At 36.2% G+C, this 12,343-nt stretch overlaps 1 protein-coding gene across 2 annotated transcripts; it reads right to left on the bottom strand.

The window, feature by feature from the left end:
• Nucleotides 1–460: 460 nt before the first annotated feature.
• LOC111799963 (histone acetyltransferase HAC1-like) lies at nucleotides 461–12,277 on the bottom strand. Of its 2 annotated transcripts, none has more exons than XM_023683506.1 (17): nucleotides 11,875–12,277; nucleotides 11,167–11,287; nucleotides 10,315–10,429; nucleotides 9,818–10,109; nucleotides 9,240–9,737; nucleotides 7,313–9,132; nucleotides 6,293–6,589; nucleotides 5,929–6,207; nucleotides 4,857–4,985; nucleotides 4,513–4,713; nucleotides 4,230–4,372; nucleotides 3,795–4,107; nucleotides 3,037–3,176; nucleotides 2,595–2,697; nucleotides 2,021–2,413; nucleotides 1,195–1,412; nucleotides 461–1,049 (listed from the first exon to the last, which is right to left on the bottom strand). In XM_023683506.1, exons 2-17 carry the CDS (start codon nucleotides 11,211–11,213, stop codon nucleotides 938–940), a joined length of 5,100 nt encoding a protein of 1,699 aa, XP_023539274.1. In that variant the 5' UTR covers nucleotides 11,214–11,287; nucleotides 11,875–12,277; the 3' UTR covers nucleotides 461–937. The 2 variants fall into 2 exon arrangements, with proteins under 2 accessions (XP_023539274.1, XP_023539273.1); XM_023683505.1 differs by having other exon boundaries at nucleotides 11,167–11,275.
• Nucleotides 12,278–12,343: the final 66 nt, after the last annotated feature.

Raw genomic sequence — 12,343 nt, 5'->3', positions numbered from 1 at the left:
GCGCGACCATACGTCAAAATTGCCAAGAAAGTGTGATTGTGATACCGAGCATTTCCCAGCCATTATTAACTAACTTCCATAATTCAAACACCTAGATAAATTAAAGTAAAAGAATTTTGTTCTAGTGAACCAAGGACGAACAACTCTAGGATATGGCTTCGTACTCAATAAACAAAACATAAGAACTTTGATAAACAAAACATTTCATGTTATAAATTTAAATTAAAAAATATACACAACATAACTAAATAATAATAAAACAAACTTTATAGCATAAGATCAATTAATAAAAATTTATATTCAACATAATATTTAGTTACTATGAATCCAATTTATAAGCCAGTTATCAAACACATATTTGAAAACATGACATACAAATCTAAATTTATGTTTTCGGATTACCGACCACGAACCGAACACAGAAATAAAGCAATTTACATAAGCTAATATAATACAATGCTTAAAATCAAATGGAAAACTGAAGTTGCTGATCTATAAATAACGTAGTAGCCAAATTATACAAGTAAATGTACGTTTCCCTGGGCACTTCCTGAAGCTAATTATTTAATCTTATGAACATAAGTAGACGTGCGTGCTACCAAAAGGTGGTATTTTACAGATTAAAAAGGAAGAATGAATGAGTTGATGGGATCAGGGCAATGGGCATTAGAAGAGCATGGTGGTTAGTGGTAGATGAAGACGAAGGTGGGTAGCTGCTGGCTGCTCGGGTCTCGCTTTACTGTTGGGGGGGAAAAATCAAGTCGTAGAACTATAGAATAAAAGAATTGCTTCCTAAAGCTGAATATTTAACCAATATGATGAAGTTGTGCAAGTCAGTCACTGACTGATTCCCTTCCCTAGCAGTGCTCTTTCAAGAGTGGCTTCAGTTCAAATTTGATCATCAATAATAATGTAAACCGACCAACAAACAAACTGGTTACCCGGTATTGTTAAGTTCTGCAGCTCTCTGTCTCATCATTTCCATCACAGCTGCTCTTCTTCGTGAATCTGATTGCTGCTGCAGCCGCCTTAAGTGTTCTTTGAGATCTCTGGATTACATTAAAAATTGAACCTTTAAACTCGATTCATATGATGCACAGAGACAGATATTGTAAACTTAGGAATGAAAAAGAAAATGAAGGTAAATAAAAGACTTGAAGTATGTAGCTCTTCATGAAAGGATGTCGAGATTACCTGCAACGGGGTACATGGCATTGAGATTCTTTGCAAGCTCGAGCGTGTAGTTGAAGGAGATACCACATTTTCTTGCAGAGAACACAACCACCAGAGGCACGTATTTTGCATTGTATCCCATGTCGAAAAAGCCCCTTCACCTTCCGACAATTTGGATACTGACAATGTGCTGAACGACATTGAGACGCATGCACCAGAAGATCGAGCATTTTTCTAAGCTGCAACATCAAAAACTAACAAGAGTGAGGCATAGAAAAGGAAATAAGAAATTCATGTATGCACGACCACATGGGATTAAAGTAAAATGGAACATGATATGTCAAGGTGATTGCCAAAAATAAAACAGATAAGATGAATGATAAGCACCACAAACACTGCCAAATGATGGTACATGTAGAATTCAGCACCAGGGTCATGCTATATCTTAGAATGAGGGTACATTGCAATTAGATGCCAAATGACTAATTGTTGACTTCTTAATCAAACCAGCTAATTAGATGAACGTCTAGTTAATCATCACTAATTACTACTAAAAATAAAGCAAACGTAAACTTATAGAACATGAAGTATAACATTTTCCTTCTTGTACATTTATAATCTTTTGACGTGGGGTAAAGATTGGGACTAATAAATGCATAAAACATCAAGGAAACCAAAAGCGGCACATGATTGAAAAGCCAAAAAGAGGTAGGTATGTTGCGGACCATACAGAAAGCAGATCCTTGGCTTAACAGAATATGCAGCGAAGTGCAATGACAAGAATACGACTGGATGAAGAAATAGGGCTAAGAGCTTATGCAATAAAAAAAAAAAATATCCACAACACCTGTAAGACTCGAACTTGCCGAGCTTCTTTATTTTGTGCATCTCGATCAACCATGGAAGGATGATTAGTCAACTTATGGGGATGATCAATGCCACCATCCTTTTGGTAACAAGAATTACATACATCATAATCAGGGCAAACTTCACAACGCCAACCTTGACCAGTTTCTATGTCCAGATGACATATGTTGCAAGTTGTGACAAAAGCAGGTGCAGTTGGATTATGAAGATGGTATAGAACCATCATTGAAGAATGCTTAGCCCGCCGAAGAGTATCATACTGATAATGATTTCCTTGACACAAACTCAAAAATGCTTGCCTGGTGTCAAAAAATTCACTCTCAAGAATCTCATCTTTATCCTTGGTATCAACAGGCACGTCATTGATTTCTTCCTGCAGAGTTCAGTTCAGCTATCCCATATTAGTTCTGAATTAAAAAAATATATACGGATGAAAGATAAATGCTTTAAAAACATTTTTGATGCATTGGCTGGACAGAACGCCAATTACAGATAACAGTTACTTCAACAAATGTACAAAAATGCAGAATATATTTCCAAACTCGACAACGTACAGGATAGAGGATATGTTTTTCTCTTTGATTTATGGGATGTTTTTCTCTTTGGTTTATGGGATGTTTCTCTCTTTCTTCACGTTTTTGTTCTGTCTCATAGCACCTGTGGAACAAAAAACAGGTATTTTCAAAATAAAAATCAACAGCCACCACAAAAAGTTAATAGCATCACAAATTCAACTAAACAAAAGAAAGAGATGCCAACTTGGATATGATCGGTACTACATCTTCCCATTTCCATTTTTGTATTATCAAGTCTCCATCAATTCATTATAATAAAAACATAAAGAAATATCCAGAAAAGCCACCATCAACACTAAAAATAAAAAGGGCAACGCTGTAGTGAATAACTGAGACAACACTAAATTTTAAAGACGCTACAACACTAAATATAATATACAATATGCAGCAAAAGAAACAAGAAACAGCTTGGGGCTCTTACTTATCACAAAGCTGGAAGTTTTTGCATTGGTTGCAAACCCAACGACTTCCAGATACCATCAGAATACAACAGTGACTGCAAGCGTGCTGTAAATGAACCATGATAAAATCTTCCTTCATTGGAGAAATGGTTTCACCAAGCTGGAGAAATAACCAAAATCAATTAAAGATAATAGGTTAAATGCCACCTCACTGGAGCATCACAATTAAAATTGCACCCATTTAAAGAATATATTGCACGCTAGAATATGTGATATCAATTTATCAAGTAATGAAGAAACTTTCTAATATATATAAAACATAAATATGAAGTCGAAACCACAACTCCCTGCCATTAAATTGATTATTTAATCTTCTAACAAGTGGTTATTTAGCTCATAATCTTACAATTTGCAAAACTTAGCCCTCCTCCAGCACAACATTTAATCATAAGGATACATTCAAAATTATAAGTAAAAGAACGTGTTCAGCAAAAATGAAAATGACGCGACGAACACAAGGTGTCAAAGAGAGAAATAAATGTGGAATAAAAGACATGGCAAATGATTGAGCTACCCAAATGTTAATAAATTTATTTAATACAATTAAAAAATTTAAATTTGTCCAAAGCATTAAACTTGGTCACATTCCATGCCCCTTCCCAATTATATTTTTATATTTATCATTAAGAACACATAGGTATCTTTTTCATTATCAATATCTAATTGCAGACCAAATGTAAAAATATGAAAACAGAAAGGCTTGGAAAAGAAATATTACTTTATGCATTAGTAGCAGATCCTTTGACGCGTTACCAGAAAGGTCAGACTGCCCAGATGCTTTTAAAGCTCTCTTTGTGATCGTCTTTTTAGTCATTCCTTTTTTGTTCTGTTTCCTTCCATCCTCTTCTTGGCGAAGCTGATAAATCAAATCCTCCGCAGCACCAGGCCAATAATCACCATCAAAATACGGCAACCTTGCCGCAGTGACCTTAGCCTTACACTCACCAGTAGAGACAAAGAAATGGTCATATAGATTAGTGAGATCAACAACAATATTTTCCTTGGAAGCTTTTCTCAACATTGATAAATACCTGAAATTGAACAACAGGCCAAATGAGGAGTTAGAAAGGAATAAAAAAACTTATATCTGAAACTAGAGAGCAGAAATAGCATCCAAAAATTTTATCCCGAGGGTTGATGAACTCTCGCTTACCACTCCCGAAGTTTATCAGATTTTGGTGTTTTCTGGATTTCTGGATGGCAATATAATATATAATCTTCACCCTTCAATGGAGGACATGCCCATATATAGCAGCTTGTGAATCCCCGTTTTTTGCAATATTCAAGGTATCCTATCTGAAAGGATAAAAACTAAGGGTTAAATACAATAGCATCTTGTAGATAACTAAATAATAAAAGGTGCGACTAAGATTAGCCACAGGCAATATGAAATAATACTGGTGTAAGATAAGGTTATTTGAAATAATAAAACTGACCAGAATTTCATGGTAAACAAAAGTGCGAAGAGCCTCCCCAGTGTGTGTCTTAATCTCAGGTCTGAAATACTTCACTGAATCAAGGTATGAGAGATAAACACGACGCTGATTAGGAAACTGACATTCAGACCCAAATTCTTGAACATACATGCCAAATAGGCACACTTCAACGCCTTCGATCTTCTGAAACAATAGAATTGCCTAGCAAGAAAAGAAGAGAAGATAGCTTCAGATGATACTAACATCTAATTACCTAACAACTCATGTTACACTAGAAGTTCATATCTAATAAATTAAACAATACAATGGTCCTAATCATAGTCCTTCGTGCTTTTTCTTTGTACCTTAGATTTGTAAGGGAACTCAAACGGATAATTTTCTTCTTGAAAAATTTCTAGAAACCTTTGCTTAACTTCCAACTTTTTGTCAACCGAGGAAACAACTCTAATGACAAGTCCATCTGCTCCAGGAACCTAGCAACACGCCAACAAAATAACAGGTGAGACAAAGAAAACACATGCTGAGTTCGAGTAGCAGTCATGACAGATCAAGTCTCTTGGTGTTTTCCACAAGGAGAAAATAAGACAGAAATTCACCAAAAGAAAAGTGCACAAACTGAAGTTGAGAATTTTATTCAAGAATGTAACAATTGGCAGTACATGGAAAAATCCAATTGCAGATTCCTACCCCCGGGAAAGAAAAGATTAGAAAGAAATACCATACGCTTTCAGGGACTTCAACTCAAATCTAGCACCACCATTCTTTTCAATTAAGGCTTTTTATGAAACTAAAAAATATTTTTTTCATTGNAAGATAACCCTAACAAAATAAAGTTCAGCCACCAACCACTAATAAATGCTAATAACAAAAAAGTGGAAAAAAAATGCACGAAGAATAGCCCAAAAACTTAATTTGCTCCAAATTTCTATCGAACTGTGTAGCTTTTACTTTGATTCTTGGATTGAGGGATTCAGTTTTAACAACTTCTTTTAAAAAAAAATGAAGAATAAAGAAATTACTAAAAAAATAATTATTGTTAAATTACGATTATAATTATAAGTTTGCTTTTGACAATCTGAAATTACAACAACCCAATCATTTCAGTGTTCAGCAGGATGAATAACATCCACCTTTTTTTTTTTTTTTTTTTTTTTTAAACTGTGTATCCCAGCAAAATTATCCACACCCTGATTAATCGCATCCAACTAACCCTATGACATTTGGCATATATCCTCTATAAGTAGCCAACAATTGAACTCAACCTCAAAAACATTTAGATTTACCACTTGTCCCTTTGATATGATAGAAATTCATGAACTAAAAAAACGCATACTGAAGAGACACAAGATAACTTAAATCCAACAAAAAATACTTCCCAACATATTTATAAGTAAGAGATAGGTTAGTTGAAATCACCTCATCATAACTTTTTCCTTGAATTCTTGCCCTTTCCAGTCTTTCATGTTTCAATTTCCTAACTAACCGTTGTTCTATGTGATCGCTAAGAATTGTTTTAGGCAAGTCTTTGGCACCAAGAACTGCACTTTGAGGTAATGGTATGCGCTCTCCTCTTTCAATTTCATGAATGTAACAATTTGGACAAGTATACTCGGCTTGACCGCCATCATTTCTTCGACCATTGAACAGAGCACAGATCTGATGCTGCCATGCTTCACATTTATCACATTGAACCCACTGAAAGAAAGCATTGGGATGGTTGAAAAACTGAAATTGGAAGCATAAGAAAATCATCTAAAATCAAACATAGCATAAAACATACCCATTCCTCAGTCTCTTCATCATTTTTCTTCTTCTCTAATCTTGATTTGGGAATGGTAGTCCCATCAACAACTATAACATCTCCACGAGCATCATTGTAACAAGGAATACAAAAATAATGCCGTGTATCACCAGCACCTACCGTATGATACATTGCATTTCTCTTTATACGAGCACCACATGGCGTGCAATATATAGGTGGTGGCTCAAAAGTAAGTTTCTCAACTGCACACAATTGACAGGAATTCTCACTCATTGATTGTTCCATTGCTTGATTCTTCTCAGCCTTGGATTTGCTCTGGAGAAAAAGAAAATAGTAAAAGAAAGAAATTTTGAGATGGCAGAGTGCACTTCATCACTGACGGGTTTAGTACCCCATAATACATACCACCAAAAAATTATTTATAAAAAAAATCTTAACATATATAAAACAAAGGGTTCCAACCAGGGAGATGAAAAGTCCTACACAAAAATCAAACATAAAATACCCCTTTTACATTTGTACTTAAAGAATCCAAGAAAGATTGAAAATGAAAAGGATCTTATAACTCAAGGACACAGTTACTGGGTTTTGAATTGACGCAAAAACAAATCTTTTGTAGATCCTTATGTATTAACGTCTACCCACTATAAGTTACTAAATGGAACTACTTTATGGGCTACATAGAACATATTATGTAAATAAAATTTATTTTTATTTTTATTTTTATAAACATATTCTCAAATATATCTCTATATCCTTCACCCCCCAAAAAATGGCAAAAACAAAATAGAAACACTTTTGGATCTTAGAAGGGAAAAAGGGAATTTCTTGATTGGTTCTTACCCAAGGTAGTAAAAAACATCCCAGACATTAAGAATCCAAGAATATATTTCCGATGAAAAGTTTATTTCATAAATAAAAATAGAAGTAAATAAGAAAAGAAAACATCCCTGATCAATGACGAGAAGACATTAAAATAAAATAATTAATTAACTAATTTAGAAAAACAGAGCACAAAAAGAAACCTTGTTAACTAACCTGGCCAACCCACTGTCTGAGACTAAGGATATGTTCTCTCACTTGTTCAGGAGTGAACAACTCAGTTAGTGACACCCCTTTAATTTTTGGCTTGCCAGACTTGGTGGCGACTGCAGGCTCACTGACATGTGTTGAAGGATCTTGCATGCTTGACTCTGTCTCTTTCTCAATTTTAACATTCTCTTGCTTTGGTAAACTAGAAAGCTCATCAAGGTCACCATCAGACCTATGGCTGCAATTATTGTCTGCATTAGCCTCCTTCAAATCACTATGGCTTTCGAGAGTAGAACTCTGCAGTACATCCATTTTTACATCTACAGGCTCATGCTTAACAGCCATAGTAACATCACCATGCTGATAATTTTGGCACTGTCCGTCCAAAGACATTGGTCTTTCACTCATAGCAGAGGTTGAAACTGCCGAACTCTCACTCTCAGGAACAAGAGACTGAGAAGATTGCTCTATCTTCATGCGTTTAAGAGAAGATTGCAGATCTTTTGAAGTTTCAGTACCCTGAGGAGTCTTCAAACTAAACCTAGCGGAATTATCTGGAGTATCACAGGATTTGGGGAATCCATTGGTTGATTTTTGCAAATTTGAATCAGATGCATTGCGGACACACACTTTTTTTCGGCTCTGGATATAGCTTCGGACAGGAATGCAAACAGGACAGTTTGGATCCTTACATTGCTTGTGATGATGAAGCAATACCTTGGTATGTTGGCAACGGGGATATCTGCATTGAGAAGAACTGCATTTATCAAGATGTTGCCACAGTTTTTGAACAGTGATACAGTTACGCTCTGGACATTTCCCTTCAGGAGCTCCACAGCGACGGGCATGTCGCATGAACAGAAGCCATTTCTGCTGATTTCTAAACTGGCGCATACTATTGTTATTCTGACAGGTTGCATTAGGGGGATTAGGAGGCTCAGATTTAGTTCTAGTTACAACAGAGTGCCCAATTGTTGATCCTTCCGTAGGTAAATTATCACATTGCATTTTATCGTGACCAGATACCTTTCTATGGAAATCACTTTGGACATTTTGCTCATGAACAATGCTCCCTGGCCTGTGATTTCTATCTTGTGATTGAGGATGCCATTGACCTTGCAAAGTTGCATCTGATAGAGCCCCAGCAGGATTGCTAAAACGATTTTGAGAATTTGAGTTTGATAGATGCGGGTGAAAAAATTGCTGCATCTGTTGAGAGTTTTGAGAAAGCGGGGAGCAAATATCATTCTGGCTAGATGAAACAGAAAGATATTGAGAATTCCTCACACAGTCATCACTAGAATTCTGTTGAAATTGGTTATGCGTCTCAGGTAATGGGAAATGTTCAGTAACTTGTGGTTGATAAGGCCCACTGTGATGCTCCCCACCAGGTTCCTGTTTCACATGACTTCCTAGGTTGGACACTAACTGAACCTGACTAAAAGAATCATTATTCAATAGGTGCTGCTGAGGTTGAATTTGCTGTTTCTGGACACTCGATTGTTGAAGAAATAGTTGTGGTTGAAATTGGTGGTGCGATTGTTGAAACTGCTGCTGTGTATGAGAATCAATGGTGTTTTCCCTGGAAGATAACGGAGGTTGGAAATTCATCTTATCTGACCCATCAATGAGGGGGGAGTGAGTACCCTGTTGAGCTCCATGAAAATTTGATTGGTTAGAGGAGAAAGATGAACTGGTTTTAGATATAGATGACAAATTGGCCGAGTTCAAGTTGTGAGCAGTCATCATTGATCCAACAGATGTTGCAGAACCATAAAGATTTTCGGACCCAAAGGAATCGGTATTATTCATTCCATATCCATCACCTGCATAAAGAAATTGATAGATCACAAATCAGGTCATGAAGTGATATTTCATCAAGAACTACTAGACAAAAAAGATGGAGCCAATAAAGATAAGAAAGAGATTATACCTTGCACCAACGATTTATCATTCTGATCAAAGGATTGTTGTACAGGTTTGGTTAAATTACCATAAGACGGGACAGCTAGGTAGCCCTCTGAGGTGCTAGTTTCTTTCATAAGTTGTACATTACCACCAATTAATCCTAAGCTACCATTTACGGCTCCATTTGTAAACCCATAAGATTTCTGCTGTAAACCCGACCTTATTCCACTACCCATTTGGCTACCAAGATTGTGTAATATACGATTGTTCTGACCACCAATGTGCTGCTTTTGCAATTGCACTTGAGACAACCCTGTCGGTTCAACACTGGGAAGGCCACTACCATTACTGGAAGAGTCCCTGCTCACATAAGACTGGTTGCTGCTTATATGGTTAATATTATTACTAAAGCCAGGTGTAGGAATCATTTGGCTAGCAATTCTTTGTGCACCAGCAGATGATATAGTTCCGCCAGAAACAACCGAATAACTAGGAGACTGCTGATATCCATTCGACAAGGGACCTGCAAAGGAAGATATTAGTACATTTTTCATAAAAGCAGAACTTTTGACATGGAGAAAGAATTTAATAAGTGGAAAGCACCGTCAGCTCTATTGAAGGAGCCACCATTTATTCCACCAGTAGGCATGATGCTTCCTGTGCTAACAGTCGTAGGTGCTAAGCTAGCACTAGTAGAAATAACGGAATCATCCGAAGACGCAACCATCATTTTTGAATTCCCACTGTGAGCCATACCAGGAGTTGGAATCATCTGACTTATTGTAGAAGAAGAACTAACCACCTGTTGATATTGCTGGTTCTGATTATTTGGAGGCGAGCGCTTGATCAAATTATGCAAACGAGTTTCCAGTGTATCCAGGTTCATATAGTCATCCTATGTCATATTAGCATAACAGCAAAAGTTATTCATAGAAAAAACCTATGAACACCAAAGTTATTTAGCACCACAGTAGGTAAAAAGTTAACATGCTTGGTTATTTGAGACATAAAAGATAAAACCACATAAGAGGTGGTCTTTCCAAACTATGTTTAGTGGTAAAGGATTTTTTTTACAATGGGGTGGGGTTGGGAGTGGAGACCTTTGTATGAGCAGTTTTAAAAAGGCCCTCCTCTAAGCGCTTCACGATATCCTTAAACTTCAGCTTCTGTATTTCATCAATGGGTCGTTGATGCCGCTGTAATAAGATCTCAAAGCTGAAAAGCAGAAGACCAAACATTTTAATTGGCAAGACCAAACATTTTAACTGGCAAGACCAAAAATTTCTGAAGCAACAATTCACTGGATAAACTACAAAATTAAGGTCTAAAAAGTCCTACTGATCAAGAACTAGAATCTATGATCATATAAACTTGAAAACCAATCAACTAAACACTAAAAATAACATGGTATCAACAAAATGACAAGTCACCAATGCTTGCAAGGCGCAAGGCATAAATAAGTTGATAACAATGCCTGTTAAAATTCAGTCTAGCTTGACACTTGCAAACAAATAAAAATGATGATAAGAATAATAGGAAAAGCAAATAAATGTTAAAAAAAAATTATCAAATTAAGTTTATGCTGCAATATCATTTCTCCAAAATGTAACTTAAGCTACAACATCATATAGAAAAACAATCTTAACCTGACAAAAAAAAAAAAAAAAACAAGTTAAATGATGATCTAGCCCGATAAATAATTGTTTCCCTTCCCCAGCACTGAAGAAGAAAGTGAGTGGTAATGGCTATCCCCAGTCACACAAACAAAGCTTAGGAGAAAAAAGCAGAACAACGTGTATGCATCCTTCTATAAGTCATTAGGGTTTTCAGAAGCTATGTAAAGTAGGGGGGGCAGGTGCAGTTAAGGGACAGAAGGAGACACATATACAAAAGATACAGCCCCTGAGGCCTGAAGTACTCATCAAGGATAGATATATAATGATAAAGCTTACATTTTCTCTTGCATGAAGATACGCGCTTTATAGAGTTCAGGGTCCATATTGAACGTAGCACGTGGAGGACCACCTCTCCAGATAACTGCACACCAGTTTTATCAGGCACCTGCCAAGATATCTAGCAATAAAATTAGGATGCACGGTCACTTTCCTTAGCTTATGATCCTCTAACTACCAGAGTATAACTCAGACGAGGTCAGAAAACTACCACATAATAATCATTCATAGGCAGTGGAACAGATACATAATTTAAAAACTAAATAAAAAGATTTCTCTATTAAACAAAATCAGAAAACGTAAGTAAGTACCCAAGATAATATCGCGCTGATCCTAATCCAGGAAAAAACAGCTGAAATTGAAAGAGACCAATAGTAAACCAGTAACGTATGGGGCACAGATATATAACACAGTGGAAAGCCCAACTGGGAAGTGCTACAGTTTTTCACTTACCAAGTGTAACAAAATGTCAACTGATGAGACGACTTGACTAAAAGAATAGTCATACAGATAAAATCACACAAATAAATTTCACAGGAAAATGGGGGAAGCATGGTCCTCGGAGATTCAATGCCTAGGTTTCAGATAACAGAGATGCTCTTTTCGTTTTACTTTTACTAGGAACCAAAGAATATCATAGCAAACGTAAAATTGAAAAGCGNAAAAAAAAAAAAAAAAAAAAAAAAAAAAAAAAAAAAAAAAAAAAACCTGATAAATCTGTTGAATTGTTCCCAATTTCCTGTTCTCCTTTAGATTGTGGTTGTGTACTTATGAGCATCACCTGCAGAACAGACGAACTGCGCTACAAACGAGGAATCAATCACAGAAGAACGGAAGGCTTACCGTCAGACATCTGATTTTTAATTCATGGACGAATCAATCAGCAGTTTCCTCTAAAATTAGGGTAAGCAGAGAGCGGGATTCTCAAATTTAGGGTAAAAATCGATCTATTCTCAGCTACACTAATCGATCATTAGAGAATCGATCTGCAGGGAAATTTAGGGGAAAATTTAGGGTAACGAGAGACGGAAAAAGACGAGAGATTGAGTGCTAATTTTTTTTTGTTTCTCCTTTTTTTTTTTTTCGGCGTAATACAGCGGAACGAACGGGAAGGCAGGCGATCTTCACTCTTGTTTTTGCACGTTTCTTTTTTTTTTTTTTTTTTTTTTTTTTTTTT

This window comes from Cucurbita pepo, chromosome LG08, assembly GCF_002806865.2.
Source record: "Cucurbita pepo subsp. pepo cultivar mu-cu-16 chromosome LG08, ASM280686v2, whole genome shotgun sequence".
Taxonomy (NCBI): Eukaryota; Viridiplantae; Streptophyta; class Magnoliopsida; order Cucurbitales; family Cucurbitaceae; genus Cucurbita; species Cucurbita pepo.
This window is presented reverse-complemented; position numbering and strand designations above follow the sequence as displayed.

Excerpts from the sequence above, each read along its gene's own strand:
- LOC111799963 (XM_023683506.1), bottom strand. The coding sequence starts at position 11,213 with ATGGACCCTGAACTCTATAAAGCGCGTATCTTCATGCAAGAGAAAAT. Across the intron at positions 4,108-4,229 it reads TCTGATAAACTTCGGGAGTG|GTATTTATCAATGTTGAGAA; the intron begins GTAAGCGAGAGT and ends GTTCAATTTCAG. Across the intron at positions 1,413-2,020 it reads GGCAAGTTCGAGTCTTACAG|CTTAGAAAAATGCTCGATCT; the intron begins GTGTTGTGGATA and ends TTGATGTTGCAG.